Source organism: Mobula hypostoma, chromosome 19 (assembly GCF_963921235.1).
Source record: "Mobula hypostoma chromosome 19, sMobHyp1.1, whole genome shotgun sequence".
NCBI classification, from domain to species: domain Eukaryota; kingdom Metazoa; phylum Chordata; class Chondrichthyes; order Myliobatiformes; family Myliobatidae; genus Mobula; species Mobula hypostoma.
In genome coordinates this window covers 62,933,079-62,958,960 of record NC_086115.1, presented here as the reverse complement: position 1 = coordinate 62,958,960, position 25,882 = coordinate 62,933,079, and the positions used below count along the sequence as shown (strand labels likewise).

Sequence of the window (25,882 nt, the reverse complement as noted above, 5' to 3'; positions counted from 1 at the left end):
TGGACACATACGAGTTCAGCAGTGATGGTAGACTGCAGCCTACGACCTTTTTTGCTGTTCTTACAGTTGGCTGTAGTTTTCATAATCCATTTCTTTTACTGATAAAACAAACACAAGCATAAAGTTGTTCTTGTGTTAGAATCATTCGTTCATTCATTATATGCCGTGTCATATGATGTAGGCGATGGTGTTGACCATGATTATTCTTGGCAAATTTTTCCACAGAAATGGTTTACCATTGCTGCCTTTTGGGCAATGTGTTTAGAGTACGTGTGACCCCAGCCATTATCAGTACTCTTCAGAGATTGTCTACCTGGTGTCAGTGGTCGCATATTAAAAGTCCTGGTTATGCACCAGTTGCTCCCATGGCTTCATGTGACCCTGACCGGGGTGAGGGGGTGTGGCTAAGCAGGTGCAATACCTTGCCAAAGGGTGACCTACAGGGTAGTTGAGGGAAAGAGTGCCTTATTCCTCCTTATCTCCACCCTTCCAGCCATGTGCTAAAATCAGCTGTCTTAATTCTGCACTAAAGTACATTATATAAAGCAAGTCCAAATAATACTGGAATGCTTAAAGCTGATGCAGTTAACAAGAGTTTAATTCTCCATTGTTTTTTGTTCCTAACCTTTTTGTAATGTATTGCTGAATGGGTTGTGGAATGTCCTCTCTCTGCAGTATGCTTGCTATGCTATTGGCAAAGATGTCCAGGCAATGAAAGCTGTGGTTGGTGAAGAAGCTCTCACCCCTGACGACTTGTTATATTTAGAATTTTTGCAGAAATTTGAGAAGAACTTCATTGCACAAGGTACGTGTAGATGGCCATATACATTGAGCAATTCTTTTAACCCAAAAGTAAATTGTTTGAATTATTTAGAATTTTTTTCATTCATTCGCTTCATCAGCATCTGGGTGCTACAGGGTAAAGGCCAACATCTGTTACCTGTGGCGGTGAGGGTGAGACACTGCCTTTAGTCATTGCAGTCCTTCTCATCAAGGTACTTGCACATTGCCATTGCGTAGGGTTTTATTTCCAGGATCTACATCTGATGATCAGTTGCACATTTCTAAGTCGGGTGCATTTCGAGAGGAGTTTGCATGTGGTGATTCCGTGCTTTTGTCCTTGTTGGTAGAGGCACTGAGTTGGAATGTACTGTCAGAGTATCCCAGACAAATAACTCCAGTGCATTTTGTAGGTGATTCACATTGCAATCACTGTGTATGGGTGGTTGAAGTCCCAAAGAAGTTGGCTGCTTTGTCCTGAATGTTGTTGAGCTTAAATTGTTGGAGCTGTCATGTTCTAGCATCAAACTCCTGTCTTCTGTGTCATAATTTTTTGAAGTACAAAAGATTTATTATTATATCAAGTTTGTAATACTTGTATTAAAAGAAATAATCTGAAATATGGATAAGCAATTTTTTTTTATTGTTTAGGTGCTTATGAGAACAGGACAGTGTTTGAAACATTGGATATTGGGTGGCAGTTGCTCCGAATTTTCCCCAAGGAAATGTTGAAACGTATTCCTCAGAACATAGTGGCAGAGTTTTATCCAAGAGATTCTGCCAGGCATCAGTAAATCTCTAAATGCAAGAGTAAAATTTTATTTTCAATTTTAAAGAACATATTAAGTATTGGAGCATTCTACATCTCACACAATCCAGTTGTTTACATATATTTACTTGTTTGTATTGTAAAGATTTAATAGATAAATGAACAAATTATTATTTTGGAGTCCAAAAATTACAGGTATTTAAAAGAAGAATGTTTATGTTAGCATGCTGGTACTTGTAGAAATTTGTCTGCACACATTGGAGATCAAACAATCATTGGAAAATATAAATGATTTTAACACTGAAAGAAAAAACTAAAGTAGATATTAAAAGGCAATTTGCGTAGTCAGTCAAGCCTAACATATGTAGACATTTGCTACATTTGAAATGTGGGAAAATTTGGATACATTCTGCTGTCAAGAAAATGTAAGTCAAAATTAACAACTGTGTTTAACGTATATTTGCATACCTAATCACTTTATTCAATTCTTTATGGAAAGTGTTCTGTGACATGTAAAACAATGTTTCATAATGTTTCTTTGTAAATTAAATTTAAATTAATGGGACAAATTGATCTGTTTTAACTAAATGGTGCAATTGATTTTTATGTGCTGGTCTTCAAGTTACTCTTTTTTGAAACATAATGTTGAAAATAGTACATGGAAAGTCATTTGAATCTGTGATTACTGATCTTAGCAAAAATGATATAGGAATGCATTCCAAATGATTGTAATAAAAATTATAACTGAACAAAAATAACAGGCTTTAATTGATTTTTAATATTTCAGTGAATGAGGAATGAATTGACAATCTTCGTACATTATGAAAGAAAATGCAGTGGATTCTGGTTAATTGGGACTCATCTGGACCAGTACATTTAGGTCCAATTAAGTAGCTGCCCCAATTAGCTGAAGTTTAAAAAAAGCAAGCTACTATTTAACTGAGTAACAATTTGTGTATTTAAATTTAAATTGGAACACTACCAATATTACTACAGTACTATGAAACTGTTAGTTCCTAATAGTTATTGGTGGAGGAATTCATCTAGTGTATTTAGCCGTGGTATTTTGATTGGCTGTAAAAGAACAAGATCAGCTCAAACACCTAGAGCAAATTTATGGACTAACTTCATACAATGCTTTTGACAATTGCATCGTCCAAATCTTTATTTTCAATGTAACATTCAAGATGATTGTCAATACCTTAATTCTTCATAGTTCCCAAATCGAAGTTCATGTTGATTATCACTCCCTGCCATTTATGGCATCTCCAAGCATGAATGCTTAAACTGCAGTGAACAAGACAATTCTGAGTTGTCTTATTGCTTATTACTCGCAGCTTTCATTGACAAAAATCACTGCCTTTTGAACACAAGCACACACAATTGGTGGTATTTAAGAACTGATTGATCTAAGCATGGTGTAGTGTCCAATGGGAACTGATGCTAGTTAAAAACTGTTCTGCAACGTTCTCCTGTCGCGATTAGGTGCCATAGTATCCCGATAAATGAAGGGAATCATGGCGATTTTCTGATTTAGTATTTGTTCTTTGAATTTTCCCAAATAAGCAGCTGCCCTGATTATCCAATGGCCCAATTAACCAGAATCCACTGTATTTACATATCTTTTCAACAAGTTAACTTTTGTTCATTGAACCTTTATCAAAATTGATAAATATTGATAACTGATTGTAAAATTAGATCGAGGACAATGTTTGTATTAAATGTTATTCTGTTGCATATTTTTGTAATTTAAATACACAGTTACAATAAGAAAATGTATTAATACTTATAGACATGAGAAAGTCTGCAGATGCTGGAAATCCAAAGCAAAATACACAAAACGTTGAAGGAACTCAGCAGATCAGGCAGCATTTATGAAAATGAATGAACGGTCAGTGCTTAGAGCCAAGACGCTTCATCAAAACCAAGAAGGAAAATGGAAGATGCCAGAATGACATTTCAGTCTATGGCCTCCTCTTGTACCAAGATGAGGCCACCATCAGGGTGGGGGAGTAATATCTTGTATTCAGTCTGAGTAGCCTCCAACCTGATAGCATAAATATTGATTTCTCCTTCTGGTTTACAAAAAATCTCTCTTCCCCCTTCCCCCCCCCCCACCCTTTCTTCTGTTCTCAACTCTGGCCTCTCACCTCCTTTCCTGCCTATTGCATCCCCCTGGGTTCCCTCCTCTTTCCCTTTCTCCTATTGTTTTCTCTCTTCTACCAGATTCTTCCCTTTCACACCCACCTGACTTCACCTATCACCTTCCAGCTGGGCTCCTTCACCCCACCTTACCTCCCCCCTTCTTTTCCAGTTCTGAAGAGGGGTCTCGGCCAGAACTATTGACTGATTATTCATTTCCATATTTGCTGCTGAGTTCCTCCAGCATTTTATGTGTGTTGTATTAATACTTAGAATTCTAAAGAGAAAATAAGTTTGCTACAATGCCACTTTTGCAATGGATAAAATGTAAACAAAGGATATTGGTGATTGTAGATACACTGATGTTTCAGAGTGTCATGATTTTAGTTTTGCATTCTTCAAGTTAATTAGTTATTAAACTCTTCATGCTGTAGCTATTACTTCAACCTACTGACTCATTTTCAGCTACTACCACCGGAAGCCCTGGGTTGCACACCACCTGGTTCAGGAAGTTATTATACTTCAAACATCGGACTCCTGAACCGGTGTGCAGAATTTCACTCACCTCAACATTGAACTGATTCTACCACCTATGGACTCGCTTTTAGGGACTCTACAACTCATGTTCTCAGTATTATTTATTTCCTTTTTACTATGTGCATGTTTTGCCATCATTTGCACATTGGGGTTCTCATTGCGGTCCCAGATATTGGAGCAAGGTTTTTCCATTCTTGTACTTACAGACCAGCAGACTGGTTTCCTAATTGCTTGCCATTCCTACATGTAAACTGACTTACCTGATAACAAGAACTACTGGTTTCCTGCTCTTAACTCTACTCATTCCTCATCACTTTAAAAAAAAAGTTTCTATTTTTTCTACTAAAGTGGACCTCAGTTTCTCTCCTTCTCCATATTGTGTTCCATCTTCCATGTCCCTGTTTATTTATGAATCTATATCCTCTAAAACAGGGGTTCCCAACCTTTTTGATGTCATGGACCCCTACCATTAATCAAGGGGAGAGTTTAAGGACCCCAGGTTGGTACTTACTGCCCATTATGCCGCTGGCATTTTGGGCAGCATAGAAGGTCTCCATTCCTGGTGATGTTCAGAGCTTCCTTCATCATGTCAGTAACTTCCTCTTGGTTTTCACTACTGTCAGTTGCAGTAGTTCCGGGTGGAGACTCAGGAATGCCATTGCAATCAGGTGTAGAAGAATCCTTCATTGCTGTTTCCCTAAGTTTTACCAGCCAGTGTTGTTAGCCCTGAACTGAACACCTGAACCTGGCGGACCAACGGATCACTCTTAGTCTGGCCTCTGCTCTTTGACCTGTTTGGCGTGGGTGACCCTACCAAAAGCCAAGGCATAAAGCCATAAATTCTGCCAACATTGCTCTCCAGTTTATTGAATCATGCAAGCCCCCACACCCTACGACAAGGTTGTGGTTCTCTTGGAGGCCAGGTTGGGAACCGCTGCTCTAATGCATCCCTGTATCCTCTTCACAAGCAACACTGCCACCTGGCTTTATTCTTGGTAACCTGAGTCCATTGATAAAGAACACAAATAGCTGAGTACCTGTATTGGTTAGAATGGTACCCGACTGGTCACAGGTTCCAAATCTGAAATGATCCACTCATTCTATGCTCTGCTAATTGCTATCATGAAAATCTAAGATGTGGGTTAAACACCATTTCTCTTTCATAAACTCTTGATTCTGTCCAATCCTATGGTACACTAAATACCATTAGGACTTCAATGTAGACAGTTTCTCTACAACTATTAACAGATAATTGGTCACAAGTTACATGTTTTCTCTGTTTATCCTTTGTTAAATAGAAGCACTACATATATAACCATAAGACATAGGAGCAGAATTAGGTTATTCGGCCCATTGAGTCTGCTCCACCATTTGGTACTTCTCAATCGTTTTTGAACATTCCACTAGTGATAGAATTTTGTAAGATGATACCCACCTCAAAGCCCTAGATGCAGGTCATCAGGTCCTGGACAATAGTGTCTTTCCAGCCCTATCAAAACAGAGCTACAGCAATAAGTGTTTTTCCTGCATTTCTCCATAATTTCCAGGAAGTTCACTGTGTCTTCTATAATGACACTATTTGTTCAATTTTTTTCCTGCCATTTCCTTAATCCCCATCTGTAAGGATCCCACATTAACTCAGAACAGAGAACAGTACAGCACAGTAACAGGCCCTCTGGCCCACAATATTGTGCCAAATCAATCAAATTACTAATCAAAAGGGTAACTAATCTAATTTCTGTTGCCTGCACAATACCCACATGCTTCCATTTTCCTCACATTCATGTACTTATCTAAACTTCTTAAAAAAGTCTCCAATGCTTTTTCCTCCATCACCACCCCAGGCATTCCATTCCCTTGCATGACTGTATATATAAAAAAAATGCCCCTCGCACCTTGAATGCATTTCCCTCGTATTAGATATTTCAATACTTGAAAAAAAATACTGTCTGTCTGCTCTATGAATCTCAATTTTATTCACCTCTCTCAGATCTCCCCTCACCTCTGTTACTCCAAAGAAAACAACCCAAGTTCATCCAATCTCTCATGACAACACATGCCCTCTAATCCAGGCAGCGTCCTGTTAACCTCTTCTGCACACTTTCCAAAGCCTTGACATCCTCCCTATAGAGCAATGACCATAGCTATATGCAATACTCCAGATTCACCTAACTGGAGTTTTAAAAAGCTGCAACCTAACTGACTAACTTTTGAATTCAGTGTCTCATCCAATAAATACAAACATGCCACATGGCTTCTTAACCACTCAATTAACCTGTGTAGCCGTTGTCAAGGAGCTCTGAATCTGACTCATAGATCCCTCTGCTCATAACCTTTCCCATTCTGCAGAGAACCATTGTTTCCTTGGCCTCTGCGAGTATCCTGCTTCACTTATTAATGTCTTGGTGCTTAGCTGAATTCAAAAACTTTAAAATATTTTAAACATGATATATTCTTTCAAATGTATTTGTGGTACTGTAAACGAGAACATTTACTGCAACAGGCGTGATCTGTAAACAAGAACGTTCACCGTGACCAGCGTGATCTGTAAATGAGAACGTTCACCGTGACCGGAATGATCTGATTTTGAGCAGACAAAAGAAACTCCGAAAGGTTGGCTGGACATAGTTTGCAGAATTATGATTTATTTTACTATTAAATGAGCTGAAACTTTATACTGGCAGGAAATTTAGTAACCTAAACTAATAGATCTGAGATAATTTGAATATTCAGGTAATTTGAATAAGAGGGGATAAGGCAAAGTTTTACACTTCATGTTATAATCTGGAATGTATTTCGTAAAGGTGGATGGTAGAAGATTTATTAATAGACAACGGGAAAATCAGCGCGATTAACTGAAATAGCTGTTGCCGAGTTGGTAAGTAGGACGTGTTTTCCAGTGAAGTTATTATAATACTGTTTTTTTAAAAAAAACTTGTATCTATCAAGCGTACAAGTGTGAGACCATACTTTTCACACAACTTCATTACAAAAATCAGAATGGTTTAACCTTGTGGATGCCCTGCAGGAAGATTGCAGGTGGTGGAAACTGGAGCAAAATTCCATAGCAGGGGTTCCCAACCTGGGGTTCACAGACCCCTGGTTAATGGTAGGAGTCCATGGCATTAAAAAAAGATTGGGAACCCCTGTTCGAGAAGAACTCACCAGGTCAAATGTCATCCATGAAGGGAAAAGAGTGGTCAACATTCCTTTTCCTTCATGGATGCTGCTAGTCCAGCTCAGTTCAAAAATTACTAAAATTAGCTTTATTTTTCACACAGTGAAGTTCACTTTTTGTATCAACAACTAACACAGGGGATGTGCTTGGAGCAGCCTGGAAGTGTTGCCATCTTTCTGACATGAACATGGCAATTTACTGACACTTCCTAATCTGTATATGTATGGAATGTGGGAGGAAACGAGAGCATTTGGAGGAAATCCACATGGTCACAGGGGACATACAAACTCCTCACAGACAGCAACAGGAATTAAACTGAGGTCACTGGCAGTGTAATAGAATTACTCTAACTGGTCCACTATCATGCTGCCGTGGAAGTTTCAGCAAAGCAAGTGCTAACATAATGTCCAGGCTTGTATAGTCTGAAGAGACAGTACAGACAGCTCAAGCAAAAAAGATCTTCGAAGAGCGTAATGTTACCATTCGTCAACCCTAATGCGAAGGCACACACTCAGCGATTCAGGAACAGTTTTTTCTCCTCTGCCATCCCGTTCCTAAATGGACATTGAACCCGTGAACACTACCCCACTTTTTAAATCTATATTATTTCTGTTTTTGCATGATTTAAAAAATCTATTCATTATATGTATACTGTAATTTTATTTATTCTTCTATATTATTTATTGCATTGAACTGATGCTGCGAAGTTAACACATTTCATGACAGATGCCGGTGATAATAAACCTGATTCTGATTCTGACTAGTTTTAGTGATAACTAAACACTAGGGTAAGGGTATAATGTACAGTATATTAGACATTAGTAATGTGGTGAAAGTAACATGCTGTTACCTTCTGATACACAGAAAATTGAGTTGATGTTTATGGTACATTAGCTTCACACCACCATATTGAGTCAGACTGAAGCAAGTCCACAATCAAGTTGAACTGTAAGAATGCCTGATGCTCAGTGTTCAGCCAGTCCTTGTAGACCGGGTACAAGCAAAGCCAATGTTGATCTCAAACTGTAACTTCAGCATTATTTCCTTTAATGTTGAATATACACTCAGGGCACTTTATTAGGTACCTGCTCATTCATGGAAGTATCTACTCAGCCAATCATGTGGCAGTAATTCAATGCATAAAAGCAAATAGACATGGTCAAGAGTTCAGTTGTTGTTCAGAGCAACCAGCAGAATGGGGATGAAATTTGACCTAAGTGACTTTGACCAGGGAATGATTGTTGATGCTAGATGGGGTGGTTTGAGCATCTCAGAAACTGCTGATCTCAGGGATCTTAACCCACAACAGTCTCTGGAGTTTACAGAGAATGATACAAAAAACAGAAAACACTCGGTGAGGAGCAGCTCTGTGAGTCAGTATACCGACTCAGATTAAAGTCCGCAATCAGGTTGAAGTTTGTGTGTCCAGTTCTCAGATCACTCAGTGTTCAGCCATGCCATGTAGACTGGGTACAAACAAAACCAACATTGATCTCAAACTGTAAACTCGGCAGTATTTGTCTTGTCGTTGAACATATAAATAACTGCCTTTGTTGGCTGCACAGACACCAAGGTACATTAGAGGCCATATGTTAAACTTTTCCATTGATTTGCATATGCTTTAAATAATTTAGTGTAGCAATGGAATCCAATATTTTTAAATCTCTAAAGATGTTAAATTCAGTCCAAACAATACGGAAACAGGCCTTATTCTTTAACACAAATGGTCTTGGAGACACAGATTTCAATTTCATGTTCACAGTTCACAATTAATGCTGTAAAGCTAACTTGAGTACATATAAACACAAACGAGAAATTCTGCAGATGCTGGAAATCCAAGCAACACACACAAAATGCTGGAGGAACTCAGCAGGCCAGGCAGCATCTATGGAAAAAAAATACAGTCAACTTTTCCTGCCCAAAAAAAAAAGCTGAGGAGTAGATTTAAAAGGTGGGGCAGGGGCAGAGAGAAACACAAGGTGGTAGGTGAAAAGGGGATGGTAACTGGTGAAGGGGGGCATTACCGGAAGTTAGAGAAATCAATGTTCATGCTACCCAGACAGAATATAAGGTGTTGCTCTTCCAACTTGAGTGTGGCCTCATCGCAATAGTAGAGGAGGTCATGGATGGACATATCGGAATGAGTAGTGGAATTAAAATGGGTGGCCTCTGAGAGAGCCTGCTTTTTCTGTCAGATGGAGTATAGGTGCTCAGCGGAACGGTCTCCCAGTCTACATTGGGTATCATCTATATACAGGAAGCCAGGACTAGGAACACCGGACACAGTATATGACCCCAACAGACTCACAGTTGAAGTGTCTCATTACCTGGAAGGACTGTCTGGGGCCCTGAATGGTAGTGCAAATCTTGCCTGGCAAATCTGTTGGAATTATTTGAAGAAGTTACAGCAGGGTAGGCAAAGAAGAATTGGTTGCTGTTGTGTACTTGAGTTTTCAGGGGGCCTTTGACAATGTGCTACACATGAGGCTGTGCAGCAAGCTACGAGCCCGTGGTGTTACTGGAAACGTTCCAGTATGGATAAAGCAGTGGCTGATTGGCAGGAAGCAAAGAATGGGAAGAAAGGGAGCCTTTTCTAGTGACTTGTGGTGTTCCACGGGTCTGTGTTGAGACCAATTCTTTTTACATTATATATCAATGATTTGGATGATGGAATTGATAGTTTTATCTTATGGTCTTAAAGTATAAGAGGGCAATGGCAAACCAGTTCTGTAGAAAAATGTGCCAAGAACAATCATGGTCAAAACCATGATTGCTCACGTGATACGACACGCCACAGAATGATGATGACTATCAGCCCATAACTACATAACATTGAGATTGTGCTCAAAATTAATTGTGTTACACGAGATATTTTCACACAGCCAGAAGAGTGACAGACGGTTAGAATTATGCCCTACCGTTTGCCTCAGCTGCAAAAGCCTACTTATGGATGTTAAACAAAATAATTTAAAAATATAACTAACGTATTTTACCAACTAGTTCCTCTTCATAGTGAAATGAATTCTTCTCCGTTTCTTCCGGATTTAAATTCAAAGTACGTTCAAGGTTGCGTGCTTGCAATAAACCACGTCTCAGCAGTTACACCTGGAGCGCCAGCGGTCGAGACTTCACCCTGTGATCAGCCGTCCTGCCGCTGCAGGTGGATTCCACAGCTGAATGGTTCGCGAATATGGCCTCTTCAGAAGAAGAACAGATCAAAGCATTCAACGACTTGTCGAAACAAGGTGCGTGCTTGGGATAAGGAAATTATTTCTCTTTACTCGTTAGGTCCCGCGAGTCATTACAAAAGTATTTCTTTGAAGCTATTTCGAAAGTTTGGCAACTGGGTACAAAGTTAGGTGAACATCGTAGACTGTTAGGGACATGATACAAAAAAAAAGAGATATCGAACCGTCACCGACTTCTGGCGGTCCAGAGGTGCCTGGTGATCGAGTGTTCGTGAATTGCATGGAGGGAGTAAAGTCAACAAAACGGCGGGGAATGCAGAGCGTACCTATGAAATAAACTGGCCATTCATGGTTGGTTATTTGAATGCTTCACTGCAAGCGTGTGCGGACCTTCGGACTTTTGCTTTGGTAGGCTTTTGAATGCGCTTTTTTTTACAAAACATGACTTCGTTGACGAATTCGTTTCATAGTACTATTTGCAAGGGTCTTACTCCGTAAGGTAACTTTATGATCGTCTCAAGGTCCAAATTTCAGTAACTTTATCAAAGTTCAAAGTAAATTTATTATGGAAGTATATTATGTCACCATATATAACCCTGAGATTCGTTTTCTTGCGGGCAGTAAATCAAATAACCATTATAAAATTAGTGATAGACCAGCCCCAACAGGATCGACAAACTATTAATGTGCAAAAGACAACAAACTGCAAACACTAAAGAAAAATAAATAAATCAGAAAGCAATAAGTATTGAGAACATCAGATGAAGAATCTTTGAAAGTGAGTCCATAGGTTCAGTGTTGGGGCAAATAAAGTTGAGTGAAGTTATCCTCTTTGGTTCCAGAGGCTGATGGATGAGGTGATGGTAGGTAATAGCAAAGAGTTTCCAAGTCTTTTATATGGAACAAATTAACAAATTAGACCAGCATAAATGCTTTATCAAAAGTTTATTTCAACAAATAGACCACAATCCTGAGAGTGCCACTTTAAATATTTGGAAAATTAACAAACTAGAGCTTGTTAGCTGATGTAATTGTATGGTATTCCAGTATGGTATGACAGCACACCACTGACCTATTATTGTATGTAATGTGATATATCAAATCTCGAAACTGGCAGGATTAGAACATTTGCAATGTGGAGATTTGGATGTAATTGGAGCCATGCTGGTTCCCAGAAGAGTGATCCTATCAGTTTCTTCCTGTCTCCTGAATTCTACACCCCACCCCCCCCAGCCCTGTAACTCCCTCCTGCCCAGTGGTCCCCTTCAGAATCAGAATCAGAATCAGAACCACAAGATGCTGGATGTCTTGAGCAGCACACTCCAAATGCTGGAGGAACTCTGTAGGTCAGGCAGCATCTACGGTTTTGATCTTCAACCCTTCAACAGGACTGCAGAGGACGTGGGGGATGGGCAGAGCCAGAATAAGAAGGTAGTGAGAGAGGAAGGGTACAAACTGGCAGCTGAGGAAGAGCAAACAATAGAAAATCTGCAGATGCTGGAAATCTGAGCAACACACACAACATGCTGGAGGAACTCAGCAGGCCAGGCGGCATCTATGGAAAGAATACAGTTGACATTTTGGACCAAAATGGCAGGCCTGCCGAAGGGTTTTGGGCTGAAATGTCAACTGTACTTCTTTCCAAAGATGCTTCCTGGCCTATTGAGTTCCTCCAGCATTTTAGGTGAGAGGGAAGATGGATGGCTGGGGGAAGGGACAATGAAGTAAGAAGCTAGGTGTAGATAGGTGAAAGCAGTAAAGAGCTGAAGAAGAAGGAATGTGATTTGAGGAGAGAAGACCATGGGGAATGAGGAATGGAAAAGGAGAGAGCAGGAGTACAGAGAAAATCATAAAAATACTGTAAGTTTCAATAAGAACATATAAAAAACAGTACAAAAAGAGCCAAATAATGTGGCAGTGTTCATGAATCAATCCAAAATCTGATTGCAGAGGGAAAGAAAGTGTTCTGAAAATGTTGAGTGTGCATCTTCAGTCTCCCTGCTGGTAGTAATGAGAAGAGAGAGTATGTCCCAGATGATGAGGATTTTTAATGATGGATGCCATCTCCTTGAGGCACGACATTTTGAAAATCTCCTCAATGGTATCACCAGCATATATCATGAAATTTGTTGTTTTGTGGCAGCGGCACATTGTAATACCGTACATAATTTTAAAAACTATAAATTACAGTAAGAAATATATGTAAAAATTAAATTAAGTAAGTAGTACAAAACATCATCTTGTTAATCATCATCAGTTTATGTTCATCATCATCAGTTTACAGAGTACCTGGAGGCATATAACAAGATAGGCAGAACTCAGCATGGATTCCTTAAAGGAAAATCTCGCCTCACAAACCTATTACAATTTTTTGAGGAAATTACCAGTAGGCTAGACAAGGGAGATGCAGTGGATGTTGTATATTTGGATTTTCAGAAGGCCTTTGACAAGGTGCCACACATGAGGCTACTTAACAAGATAAGAGCCCATGGAATTATGGGAAAGTTACATACGTGGATAGAGCGTTGGCTGATTGACAGGAACCAGAGAGTGGGAATAAAGGGATCCTATTCTGGTTGGCTGCCGGTTACCAGTGGTGTTCCACAGGGGTCCGTGTTGGAGCCGCTTCTTTTTACATTATACATCAACGATTTGGAATATGAAATAGATGGCTTTGTGGCTAAGTTTGCTGATGATACGAAGATAGGTGGAGGGGCCGGTAGTGCTGAGGAAACGGAGAGTCTGCAGAGAGACTTGGATAGATTGGAAGAATGGGCAGAGAAGTGGTAAATGAAGTACAATGTTGGAAAGTGTATGGTTATGCACTTTGGCAGAAGTAATAAATGGGCAAACTATTATTTAAATGGGGAAAGAATTCAAAGTTCTGAGATGCAACGGGACTTGGGAGTCCTCGTACAAGATACCCTTAAGGTTAACCTCCAGGTTGAGTCGGTAGTAAAGAAGGCGAATGCAATGTTGGCATTCATTTCTAGAGGAATAGAGTATAAGAGCAGGGATGTGATGTTGAGGCTCTATAAGGCGCTGGTGAGACCTCACTTGGAGTACTGTGGGCAGTTTTGGTCTCCTTATTTAAGAAAGGATGTGCTGACGTTGGAGAGGGTACAGAGAAGATTCACCAGAATGATTCCGGGAATGAGAGGGTTAACATATGAGGAACGTTTGTCTGCTCTTGGACTGTATTCCTTGGAGTTTAGAAGAATGAGGGGAGACTTCATAGAAACATTTCGAATGTTAAAAGGCATGGACAGAGTGGATGTGGCAAAGTTGTTTCCCATGATGGGGGAGTCTAGTACGAGAGGGCATGACTTAAGGATTGAAGGGCGCCCATTCAGAACAGAAATGCGAAGAAATTTTTTTAGTCAGAGGGTGGTGAATCTATGGAATTTGTTGCCACGGGCAGCAGTGGAGGCCAAGTCATTGGGTGTATTTAAGGCAGAGATTGATAGGTATCTGAGTAGCCAGGGCATCAAAGGTTATGGTGAGAAGGCGGGGGAGTGGGACTAAATGGGAGAATGGACCAGCTCATGATAAAATGGCGGAGCAGACTCGATGGGCCGAATGGCCGACTTCTGCTCCTTTGTCTTATGGTCTTATGTTCATGTGTTCAAAGCTCATTCAGAAATCTGATGGCAGAAGGGCAGAAGCTGAATCGTTGAGCTTGCATCTTCAGGTTCCTGTACCGCTTCCTTCATGGTAGCAATGAGAAGAGGGCATGTCCTGGGTGACGGGGGTCCTTAAGGATGAATTCCACATTACTAACCTATATTAACATTAGTTTACACTCACTAATTAGTCTGACGGCATGTCTTTGGGATGTGGAAAGAAACCAACACACAAGGGGAAACCCTGGTATTCACAGGGAGAACGGGCATATGCAGAATGAGTTAAATTTCATGTGTGTGACGTGGATTGGAGATCACATTAAGCTGATGGTGTGATGATCTCTGTGGTTCATCTTCAAGGGGTTTTAGTATCCTTAACACAAGATAGTCTGCAAATGCTGGAAATCCAAAGCAGCACACAACAAAATGCTGGAGGAACTCAGCGGTTCAGACAGCATCTATGGAGATGAATGGATAGTCAAAGTTTCAGGCTGAGATCCTTTACCAGGACTGAGAAGAAAGGGGGAGTATGCCAGAATTGATGGGGGATTGGAAGGAGGCTAGCTGGAAGATGATATGAAGCCAGGTGGGTGGGAAAGATCAAGGGCTGGAGAAGAAAGAATCTGACAGCAGAAGAGAGTAGACTGCAGGGGGAAAGGGGAAGAGGAGGGACCCAGGGGAAGTAATAGGCAGGTGAGAAGATGTAAAAGTTCAGAGTGGGGAATAGAGGATGAATTGTTAGCAGAATTAAGATTGAACAGGTACTTTGGATCTGTCTTCACTAGGGAAGACACAAACAATCTCCCAGATGTAATAGTGGCCAGAGGACCCAGGGTAACGGAGGAACTGAAGGAAATTCGCATTAGGCAGAAAATCATGTTGGGTAAACTGATGGGACTGAAGGCTGATAAATCCCCAGGGCCTGTTAGTCTGCATCCCAGGGTACTTAAGGAGGTGGCTCTAGAAATTGTGGACGCATTGGTAATCATTTTCCAATGTTCTATAGATTCAGGATCAGTTCCTGAGGACTGAAGGGTAGCTAATGTTATCCCACTTTTTAAGAAAGGAGGGAGAAAGAAAACAGGCAATTATAGACCAGTTAGTCTGACATCAGTGGTGGGGAAGATGCTGGGGTCAATTTTAAAAGATGAAATAGCGGCATATTTGGATAGCAGAGCAGGATAGGTCTGAGTCAGCATGGATTTATGAAGGGGAAATTATGCTTGACTAATCTTCTGGAATTTTTTGAGGATGTAACTATGAAAATGGACATGGGAAAGCCAGTGGATGTAGTGTACCTGGACTTTCAGAATGCCTTTGATAAGGTCCTACATAGGAGGTTAGTGGGCAAAATTAGAGCACATGGTATTGGGGGTAGAGTACTGACACAGATAGAAAATTGGTTGGCAGACAGGAAACAGAGAGTAGAGATTAACGGGTCCTTTTCAGAATGAGAGGCAGTGACTAGTGGGGTACCGCAGCTATTTACAATATACATTAATGGTTTAGATGAAGGGATTAAAAGTAACATTAGCAAGTTTGCAGATGACACAAAGCTGGGTGACAGTGTGAAATGTGAGGAGGATGTTATAAGAATGCAGGGTGACTTGGACAGGTTGGGTGAGTGGGCAGATGCATGAAAGATGTAGTTTAATGTAGATAAATGTGAGGTTATACACTTTGGTGGCAAGAACAGGAAGGCAGATTACTATCTGAATGGCGTCAAGTTAGGAAAAGGGGAAGTACAACGAGATCTCGGTGTCCTTGTTCATCAGTCACTGAAAGTAAGCATACAGGTACAGCAGGCAGTGAAGAAAGCTAATGGCATGTTGGCCTTCATAACAAGGGGAGTTGAGTATAGGAGCAAAGAGGTTCTTCTGCAGCTGTACAGGGCCCTGGTGAGACCCCACCTGGAGTATTGTGTGCAGTTTTGATCTCCAAATTTGAGGAAGGACATTCTTGCTGTGGAAGGAGTGCAGCGTAGGTTCACTGGGTTACTTCTAGGGATGGCGGGACTGTCATATGTTTTAGGATTGGAGCGACTGGGCTTGTATACACTGGAATTTAGAAGGGTGAGAGGGGATCTGACTGAAACATATAAGATTATTAAGGGATTGGACACACTGGAGGCAAGAAACATGCTCCCGATGTTGGGGGAGTCCAGAACCAGAGACCACAGTTTAAGAATAAGGGGTAGACCATTTAGAACGGAGTTGGGGAAAAACTTTTTCACCCAGTGGGTTGTGGATCTGTGGAATGCTCTGCCTCAGAAGGCAGTGGAGGCCAATTCTCTGGATTCTTTCAAGAAGGAGTTAGGTAGAGCTCTAAAAGATAGCAGAGTCATGGGATATGGGGAGAAGGCAGGAACAGATTGGTTAAAACAAATGTAGATCCCTTACAGTCAGAAACAGATGAATTGATCATGGGGAACAAGGACATGGCAGACCAATTGAATAACTACTTTGGTGCTGTCTTCACTAAGGAGGACATAAATAACCTTCTGGAAATAGTAGGGGACCGAGGATCTAGTGAGATGGAGGAACTGAGGGAAATACATGTTAGTAAGGAAGTGGTGTTAGGTAAATTGAAGGGATTAAAGGCAGATAAATCCCCAAGGCCAGATGGTTTGCATCCCAAAGTGCATAAGGAAGTAGCCCAAGAAATAGTGGATGCATTAGTGATAATTTTTCAAAACTCTTTAGATTCTGGATTAGTTCCTGAGGATTGGAGGGTGGCTAATGTAACCCCGCTTTTTAAAAAAGGAGGGGGAGAGAAACTGGGGAATTATAGACCGGTAAGCCTGACATCGATGGTGGGGAAAATGCTAGAGTCAGTTATCAAAGATGTGATAACAGCACATCTGGAAAGCAGTGAAATTATCGGACAAAGTCAGCATGGATTTGTGAAAGGAAAATCATGTCTGACGAATCTCATAGAATTTTTTGAGGATGTAACTAGTAGAGTGGATAGGGGAGAACCAGTGGATCTGGTATATTTGGATTTTCAAAAGGCTTTTGACAACATCCCACACAGGAGATTAGTGTGCAAACTTAAAGCACACGGTTTTGGGGGTATGGTATTGATGTGGATAGAGAATTGGTTGGCAGACAGGAAGTAAAGAGTGGGAATAAACAGGACCTTTTCAGAATGGCAGGCAGTGACTAGTGGGGTACCGCAAGGCTCAGTGCTGGGACCCCAGTTGTTTACAATATGTATTAATGACTTAGATAAGGGAATTAAATGCAGCATCTCCAAGTTTGCGGATGACACGAAGCTGGGCGGCAGTGTTACCTGTGAGGAGGATGCTAAGAGGATGCAGGGTGACTTGGATAGGTTAGGTGAGTGGGCAAATTCATGGCAAATGCAATTTAATGTGGAAAAATGTGAGGTTATCCACTTTGGTGGCAAGAACAGGAAAACAGATTATTATCTGAATGGTGGCCGATTAGGAAAAGGGGAGGTGAAACGAGACCTGGGTGTCATTGTACATTAGTCATTGAAAGTGGGCATGCAGGTACAGCAGGTGGTGAAAAAGGCGAATGGTATGCTGGCATTCATAGCAAGAGGATTCAAGTACAGGAGCAGGGAGGTACTACTGCAGTTGTACAAGGCCTTGGTGAGACCACACTTGGAGTATTGAGTGTAGTTTTGGTCCCCTAATCTGAGGAAAGACATCCTTGCCATAGAGGGAGTACAAAGAAGGTTCACCAGATTGATTCCTGGGATGGCAGGACTTTCATATGATGAAAGACTGGATCGACTAGGCTTATACTCTCTGGAATTTAGAAGATTGAGGGGGGATCTTATTGAAACGTATAAAATTCTAAAGGGATTGGACAGGCTAGATGTAGGAAGATTGTTCCCGATGTTGGGGAAGTCCAGAACAAGGGGTCACAGTTTGAGGATAAAGGGGAAACGTTTTAGGACCGAGATGAGGAAGAATTCTTCACACAGAGAGTGGTGAATCTGTGGAATTCTCTGCCACAGGAAACAGTTGAGGCCAGTTCATTGGCTATATTTAAGAGGGAGTTAGATATGGCCCTTGTGGCTACAGGGGTCAGCCGGTATGGAGAGAAGGCAGGTACAGGGTTCTGAGTTGGATGATCAGCCATGATCATACTGAATGGCGGTGCAGGCTCGAAGGGCCGAATGGCCTACTCCTGCACCTATTGTCTATTGCACAGTATTTCCATTACATCACACAAAGAAAGGTGTTAAAAATGGAAGTGTAAGGGTTGGGGTTCACTACAGAATCAAATGTCACTATGCATCAATGTATGAGATTCACTGTTCTGAAGTTTAAAGTAGAAATATGTACTTAATATTCTGCCTTAAAATCACTCACTGGCCACTTTATTAAGTACATCTCTACACCTGTTCGTTAATCAAAGTTCAAAGTAAATTTATTATCAAAGTACATATACTTATGTATTTTGAGAATACAGAGTTTGAATGTTCCTGTCAGAATAAAAGGCGAGGATAACAGGTTTAGGGAAGCTTGGTTTTTGAGAGATATTGAGGCCCTGGTTACGAAGAAGGTGGTGCGTAGCAGTTGTGGACAGTGAGGAACAAATAAGGTACCTGAGAATAAGAAATAAGAGAACACGTCAGAGGGAAATCAGAAGGGCTAAAAGAAGACAGGAGTTTGCTGTAGTAGGCAAGGTGAAGGAGAATCCTAAAGGCTTCTACAGATATATTAAGATCAAAAGTTAAGCAAAGGATAAAATTGATCCTCTGGAAGATCATGGAGGTAATGTATGTGTGGAGCTGAAAGAGATGAAGAGATCCCCAAGGTCTAACAACGTGTTCTCTCTGACCCTGTGGGTGCCTAGTGCAGTAATTGCAGGGTATCTCTGTCTCTCTCTATATATATCTATATACCTCTATCTCTCTCTCTCTTACCCCCCCCATCTCTATATATCTCTCTATGTCTGTCTGTCTGTCTGTCTGTCTGTCTCTGTCTCTCTCTGTCTGTCTGTCTCTCTCTCTCTCTATCTATCTATATATATGTATCTATGTGTCTCTCTCTCTCTCTCTCTATCTCTATATCTCTCTATTTCTCTATATGTCTTTATCTTTCTATCTATATGTATCTCCATTACTCTGTCTATCTACCTTTAAGGTTATGAAATGAGAACTGAAAATAAGGAACATAAAATCCACATATAGGTAAGTCAGCCCATGCGTATTAAGAGAGAATACCTAAGCCACCATTACGGGTGGTTGACCTAGAGCAGAAGTGCTCAGATCTGATACAAGCAATAGGTAAGCACCCTGACGTTTAGATTTCCATTTAAACCCTGAAGGCCGCAACGTGATTGCCTGGAAGATGAGGTTATGTTTCCTTGAACTTACTTTGGGCCCTTGTTATCATTGTCATCATCAATTAACTGGTTTCTAACCACTCACACTCATTCATCAACCACACTTCATTATACTCACGCACAAGAAGAGCAGCATGTATCCTGTCACCACGCTGTTCTGAAGTCTGAAACAGAGGAATGTTATTGTTGTACAGAATTGATTAACAGCTGAGGATATTGACCCTTTGGTAAATTGTGTATGTTTGAGTTCCTTGCATGCAGGATGAATCACCATTCACAATACGGGTGTTAAAAGTCAATAAGTTGTTCATTGTCCATTCAGAAATCTGATGACGGAGGGAACCAATTTCCCCCGGGATCAATAAAGTATGACTATGACTATGACTATGGAAGAAGCTGTTCCTAAAATGTTGAGTAGGTATTTTCAGACTCCTGTACCTCCTCCTTGATGGTAGCAATGAGAGAGGCAATGGGGGCCTTCAACCTTGGATGCCAAGTTTCTGAGGCATTTCCTTTCAAAGATGTCCTCAATGCTGGGGAGCCGAGTACCCATGATGAAGATGGCTGACTTTGCAGCCTTCTACAGCTTTTTCTGATCCTGTGTAATGGCCCCTCCATACCAGATGGTGATGAAAACAGTTAGAATGCTCTCCAAGGTGCATCTATAGAAATTTGTGAGTATCTTTGACATGCAAATCTCCACAAACTCCTAATGAAGTATAGCCACTGTTGTGTCTTCTTTGTAACTGCATCGATATGTTGGGCCCAGGATGGATCTTCAGACATGTTGACAGCCAGGAGCTTGAAACTGCTCACTCTCTCCACTTCTGATCCCTCGATGAGGACTGGTGTGTGGTCCCTCGTCTTACCCTTCCTGTAGTCCACAATCAATTCCTTGGTCTTACTGACACTGAGTACAAGGTTGTTGTTGTGACATCATTCAAACAGCTGATCTATCTCACTCCTGTACACTGCCTCATCACCATCTGACGTTCAATAGTTGTGTCATCAGCAAATTTATAGATGGCAGAGCTGTGGCTAGCCACACAGTAATTGGTATAGAGAGGGTAGAGCCGTGGGCAAAACATGCACCCTTCAGGTGTGCCAGTGTTGATTGTCAGAGAGGAGGAGATACAGTAGTAATTTCAATCTGTACTGACTGTGGCCTTCTGGTGAGGTGAGTAAGTCAAGGATGCAATTGCAGAGGGAGGTACAGAGGCCCAGGTTTAGAAGTTTATTGATTAGTTCTGAAAGTATGATGGTTTTGAATGCCGAGCTATAATCAATAAACAGCAGCCCAAAGTAGGTATTACTATTGTCCAGGTGGTCCAAGATCGAGGAGATTGTATCTCCTGTAAACCTATTGTGGCATTAAGCATAATACAGTGGGTCCCAGTTGTTGTATTGGCTGGAGTTGATTCTAGACATGACCAATATCTCAAAGCACTCTAGCATGGTAGATGTGAGTATGAGTGGGGAATAGTCATTGAGGCAGCTTACACAGCTCTCCTTGGGCACTGGTGTATTTATTGCCCTTTTGAAGCAGGTGGGAACCTCTTACTGCAGCAGGGAGAGACTAAAGGTGTCCTTGAGAAGTCCCACCAGTTGGTTAGCATCGATTTTCAGAGTCCTACCAGGTAGACCATCGGGGCCTCACACCTTGTCAGGGTTCACTCTCTTGAAAGATGTTCTACATAGAAACATAGAAATCTACAGCACACTACAGGCCCTTCAGCCCACAATGTTGTGCTGACCATGTAAACTCCTCGAGAAACTGCCTAGAATTTCCCTGTCACATAGTCCTCTATTTTTCTAAGCTCCATGTACCTATCTAAGCACCTCTTAAAAGACCCTGTTGTATCTACCTCAACCACCAACACTGGAGGTACATTCTACACACCCACCACTCACTGTGTGAGTATCTTATTTCTGACATCCCCCTTGTACCTGCTTCCAAGCCCCTTAAAACTATGCCCCCTCACGTTAGCCATTTCAACTCCGGGAGAAAGTCTCTGGCTATCCACACCATCAATGCCTCTCATCATCTTATACATCCCATCCAGAATACCTTTCATCCTCTGTCGTTCCAAGGAGAAAAGGCCAAGTTCACTCAACCTATTCTCATAAGGCATGGTCTCCAATCCTTGTAAGTCTCCTCTCCACTCTCTCTATAGTATCCACATCCTTCCTGTAGTGATGTGACCAGAACTGAACACAGTACTCCAAATGAGGTATAACTAAGGTCTTATATAGCAGTAACATTACTCATGGCTCAAACTCAATCCCATAGTTGATGAAGGCCAACGCACCATATGCCTTCTTAATAACACAGTCAACCTGTGTAGCAGCTTTGAGTGTCCTATGGACATGGGCCCCAAGATCTCTCTGATCTTCCACACTGCCAAGAGTCTTACCATTAATACCATATTCTGTCTTCAAATTTGACCTACCAAAATTAACTACTTCATACTTATCTGGCTTGAACTCCATCTGCCACTTCTCCGCCCAGTTCTGCATCCTATCGATGTCCCACTGTAACCTCTGACAGCCCTCCACACTATCCACAACACCCCCAACCTTTGTGTCATCAGCAAACTTACTAACCCACCCTTCTACTTCTTCATCAAGGTCATTTATAAAAAGCACAAAGAATAGGGGACCCAGAACAGATCCGTGTGGAATACCACTGGTCACCAACATCCATGCAAAATACGAACCATCTATGCAAAATACGAACCATCCACAACCACCCTTTGCCTTCTGTGGACAAGCCAATTCTGGATTCACCAAGCAAGGTCTCCCTGGACCCCATGCTTCCTTACTTTCTGAATGAGCGTTCCACGGGGATCCTTATCAAATGCCTTATTGAAATCCATGTACACTACATCCACTGCTCTCTGTTCATCAATATGTTTTGTTACTTCCTCAAAAAATTCAGTCAGGCTCGTAAGGCACGACCTGCCCTTGATAAAGCCATGTTGACTATCCCTAATCAGGTTATGTCTCTCCAAATGTTCATAAATGTTCTTCTCCAACAACTTGCCACTTCTGCCATTCCTTTTGATGATACAAAGATCATCACCAGAGTCTCAGCAGGATCATCTCCTCCTTCACTTCCCACAGTAGCCTGGGGTAAATCTCATCTGGTTTGGGTGACTAGCTGACTTTTTTTTAGCGTGTTGCACGAGACAGTCAGCCATTCTTGTCTGGCATGTGGTGTCAGGATTGGTCTCCTTTTGGATTAACCCGGTCACGATATGAACGTTCCTGAATCAACCCTTTTTTTTTACTAGACCGAGTGGCTAGGTTGATGCTCAACCCAGCACGGACGGAAAACGTGCTTGGGGGGATGGCCCGACTTGGATTTGAACTCGGGAGCCTTCGCTCCGCAGCCCAGCGCTGATCCATTGTGCCACCAGCCGGCCTGACTGTCTGACAGTGTGTGTATACATACAACCAAACAAAATTAAAGTAAGAGTCACCATTTGAAAATAAAGGGATATCCATTTAAGATGAGTGAGTGTCCGACAGAGTGATCAGCAGCACTGGGGCTCCACAGGGGACTGTCTTGTCTCCCTTTCTTTTCACCATTTACACCTCGGACTTCAACTACTGCACGGTCTTGTCATCTTCAGAAGTTTTCGGATGATTCTGCCATGGTTGGATGCATCAGCAAGGGAGATGAGGCTGAGTACAGGGCTACTGTAAGAAACTTTGTCACATGGTGTGAACAGAATTATCTGCAGCGTAATGTGAAAAAGACTAAGGAGCTGGTGGTAGACCTGAGGAGAGCTAAGGTACCGGTGACCCCTGTTTCCATCCAGGGGTTAGTGTGGACATGGTGGAGGATTACAAATACCTGGGGATACGAATTGACAATAAACTGGACTGGTCAAAGAACATGGAGGCTATCTACAAGAAAGGTCAGAGCCGTCTCTATTTCCTGAAGAGACTGAGGTCCTTTAACATCTGCCGGAAAATGCTGAGGATGTTCTATGAGTCTGTGGTGGCCAGTGCGATCATGTTTGCTGTTGTGTGCTGGGGCAGCAGGCTGAGGGTAGCGGACACCAACAGGATCAACAAACTCATTCGTAAGGCCAGTGATGTTGTGGGGATGGAACTGGACTCTCTGACGGTGGTGTCTGAAAAGAGGATGCTGTCCAAGTTGCATGCCATCTTGGACAATGTCTCCCATCCATTACATAATGTACTGGTTGGGCACAGGAGTGCATTCAGCCAGAGACTCATTCCACCGAGATGCAACAGACAGCGTCATAGGAAGTCATTCCTGCCTGTGGCCATCAAAGTTTACAACTCCTCCCTTGGAGGGTCAGACACCTGGAGCCAGTGGGCTGGTCCTGGACTTATTTCCTGGCATAATTTACATATTACTATTTAGCTATTTATGGTTTTATTACTATTTATTATTTATGGTGCAACTGTAACGAAAACCAATTTCCCCCGGGATCAATAAAGTACGACTATGACTATGACTATGTGAAAATGAGGTTTCAAAGGTACATTTAATGTCAGAGAAATGAATACAGTATACATCTTGAAATACTTTTACTCCGCAACCATCGATGAAAACAGAGATGTGCGCACAAAGAATGAAAGAATGAATGAAGAGTTAAATGTTAGAACCCCAAAGTACCCCCCAGCTCCCTCCCCCACCCTTAAGCAGCAGCAAGGCAACAAACCCCCTCCCTCACCAGCAAAAAAAAGCATCGACACCCACCACAGAGCTCTCAAGTGTGCAGCAAAGCATCAATAAAGACACAGACTTGTAGTACCCCAAAGACTACTCATTCATCTGGTAATTCAACACACCACAGGTTCTCTCATTGAAGTAATTATTTATCGCTCCAAGGGTCATGAATCTTTGGAACTCTCCCCCTCAATGGGCATTTGAAACAGTTTATAGATATTTAGATAGTCCAACAGTAAAAAGTTCAATATCCGGTCTACAAACACATTCCTCGATCGTAATATGACCTGGTTAACAACAGATGGTGCAATACGGGTCATATTACAATTGAGGAACGTGTTTGCAGACTGGATATTGAACTTTTTACTGTTGGACTTCGGCCATACTCCACCAAGATACAACACTGGGCGGCATGGGAGGTCGTTCCTGCCTGTGGCCATCGAACTTGCAGCTCCTCCTGTGGAGGGTCAGACACCCTGAGCCAACAGACCAGTCCTGGACTTATTTTCCATCTGGCATAGTTTGCATTTTGTTGTTTGTTTGTTTGTGGTTTTCGTATTGCTGTATTTAATGCTCTATTCTTGGTTGGTGCGGCTGTAACGAAACCCAATTTCCCTCAGGATCAATAAAGTATATCTATCTATCTATCTATATTTACAAGGCAGAGAGAGATGAATTCTTGATAAGCAAGGAGTTGAAAGAATTATATTGGTAGACAGGATTGTGGAATTAAGTTTATTAGAATCATAATCAGAAACAGGTTTGATATCACTGGCAACAGTGCATTGCAATACATAATAAAAAAACATTACAATAAGAAATTAAATTTAGTAAGTAGTGCAAAAAGAGAGCAAAAACAAAGAAAAAATAGGTTGTGAACATTACTATTTATTATTTATGGTGCAACTGTAATGAAAACTAATTTCCCCTGGGATCAATAAGGTATGACTATGACTATCACTATGGGTACATTCAGAAATCAGATGGTGGTGGTGAAGAAGCTGTTGCTAAAACGTTGAGTGTGTGTCTTTGGGCTCCTGTATCTCCTTGATGTAGCAATGACAAGAGGGCAGGTTCTGTTTATAATAATTAAACTGATTTTAGAATTTGAATATTTTTTAATAATTAAGTTGTAATATAAACAATAACTGGAGTATACAGAGATTCAGGATTAATCATTGAGTAACACATTCCAGTCAACCAAATATGAAAATAGGTCAAATAGGCCACTTTGCACAGTAGAAGCACTATTTCAGCTCCTTAATTATAAATTTTAAGACAGTTACAGAAATTCTGCATGCATAATACAAGGAAGGCTTAAAGTAGTGATGAATGAATGTCAATCAAATGGACAACTATCTGATGATTAGCTGGTCTATTTCACATCTTGGTGCTGTGTTTGATCCTGGATATTCCATCTCTCTAATGTCATGTGTCACGTACCCCGTGACGGGTTAAAGAACCAGAAAAGATGGAAAACACTTTGGAGTCCAGTATTGCTATTAACTAATGGTATTTATTAGTAACTACGCAATACAGTAATATAAAATCAGATATATCAAACAGGTTAGCAATGATTATATATATAAGTAAGTGTGGAAATATATGAAAACCAAGCTTCTTCAAGTCTAGG

The 25,882-nt window shown here is 41.3% G+C and overlaps 2 protein-coding genes across 6 annotated transcripts in view; both read left to right on the top strand.

The window, feature by feature from the left end:
* Positions 1–4,133, top strand: part of atp6v1ba (ATPase, H+ transporting, lysosomal, V1 subunit B, member a) — a 92,340-nt gene extending 88,207 nt beyond the window's left edge. The window contains exons 13-14 of the mRNA XM_063072048.1: positions 676–805; positions 1,432–4,133. Of these exons, the coding sequence (XP_062928118.1) occupies positions 676–805; positions 1,432–1,574 (273 nt within the window). The 3' untranslated portion in view covers positions 1,575–4,133. The remainder of the gene's footprint in view (positions 1–675; positions 806–1,431) is intronic.
* Positions 4,134–10,411: 6,278 nt separating this feature from the next.
* The window catches only part of shtn1 (shootin 1), a 117,426-nt gene continuing 101,955 nt past the window's right edge, over positions 10,412–25,882 (top strand). For all 5 annotated transcript variants that reach the window (XR_010021041.1, XR_010021040.1, XR_010021039.1 and 2 more), the window contains exon 1: positions 10,412–10,651. Coding sequence is in view for 1 of the 5 variants with exons in the window: in XM_063072046.1 (XP_062928116.1) it covers positions 10,597–10,651 (55 nt within the window). In the remaining 4 variants the exon portion in view is untranslated. The remainder of the gene's footprint in view (positions 10,652–25,882) is intronic.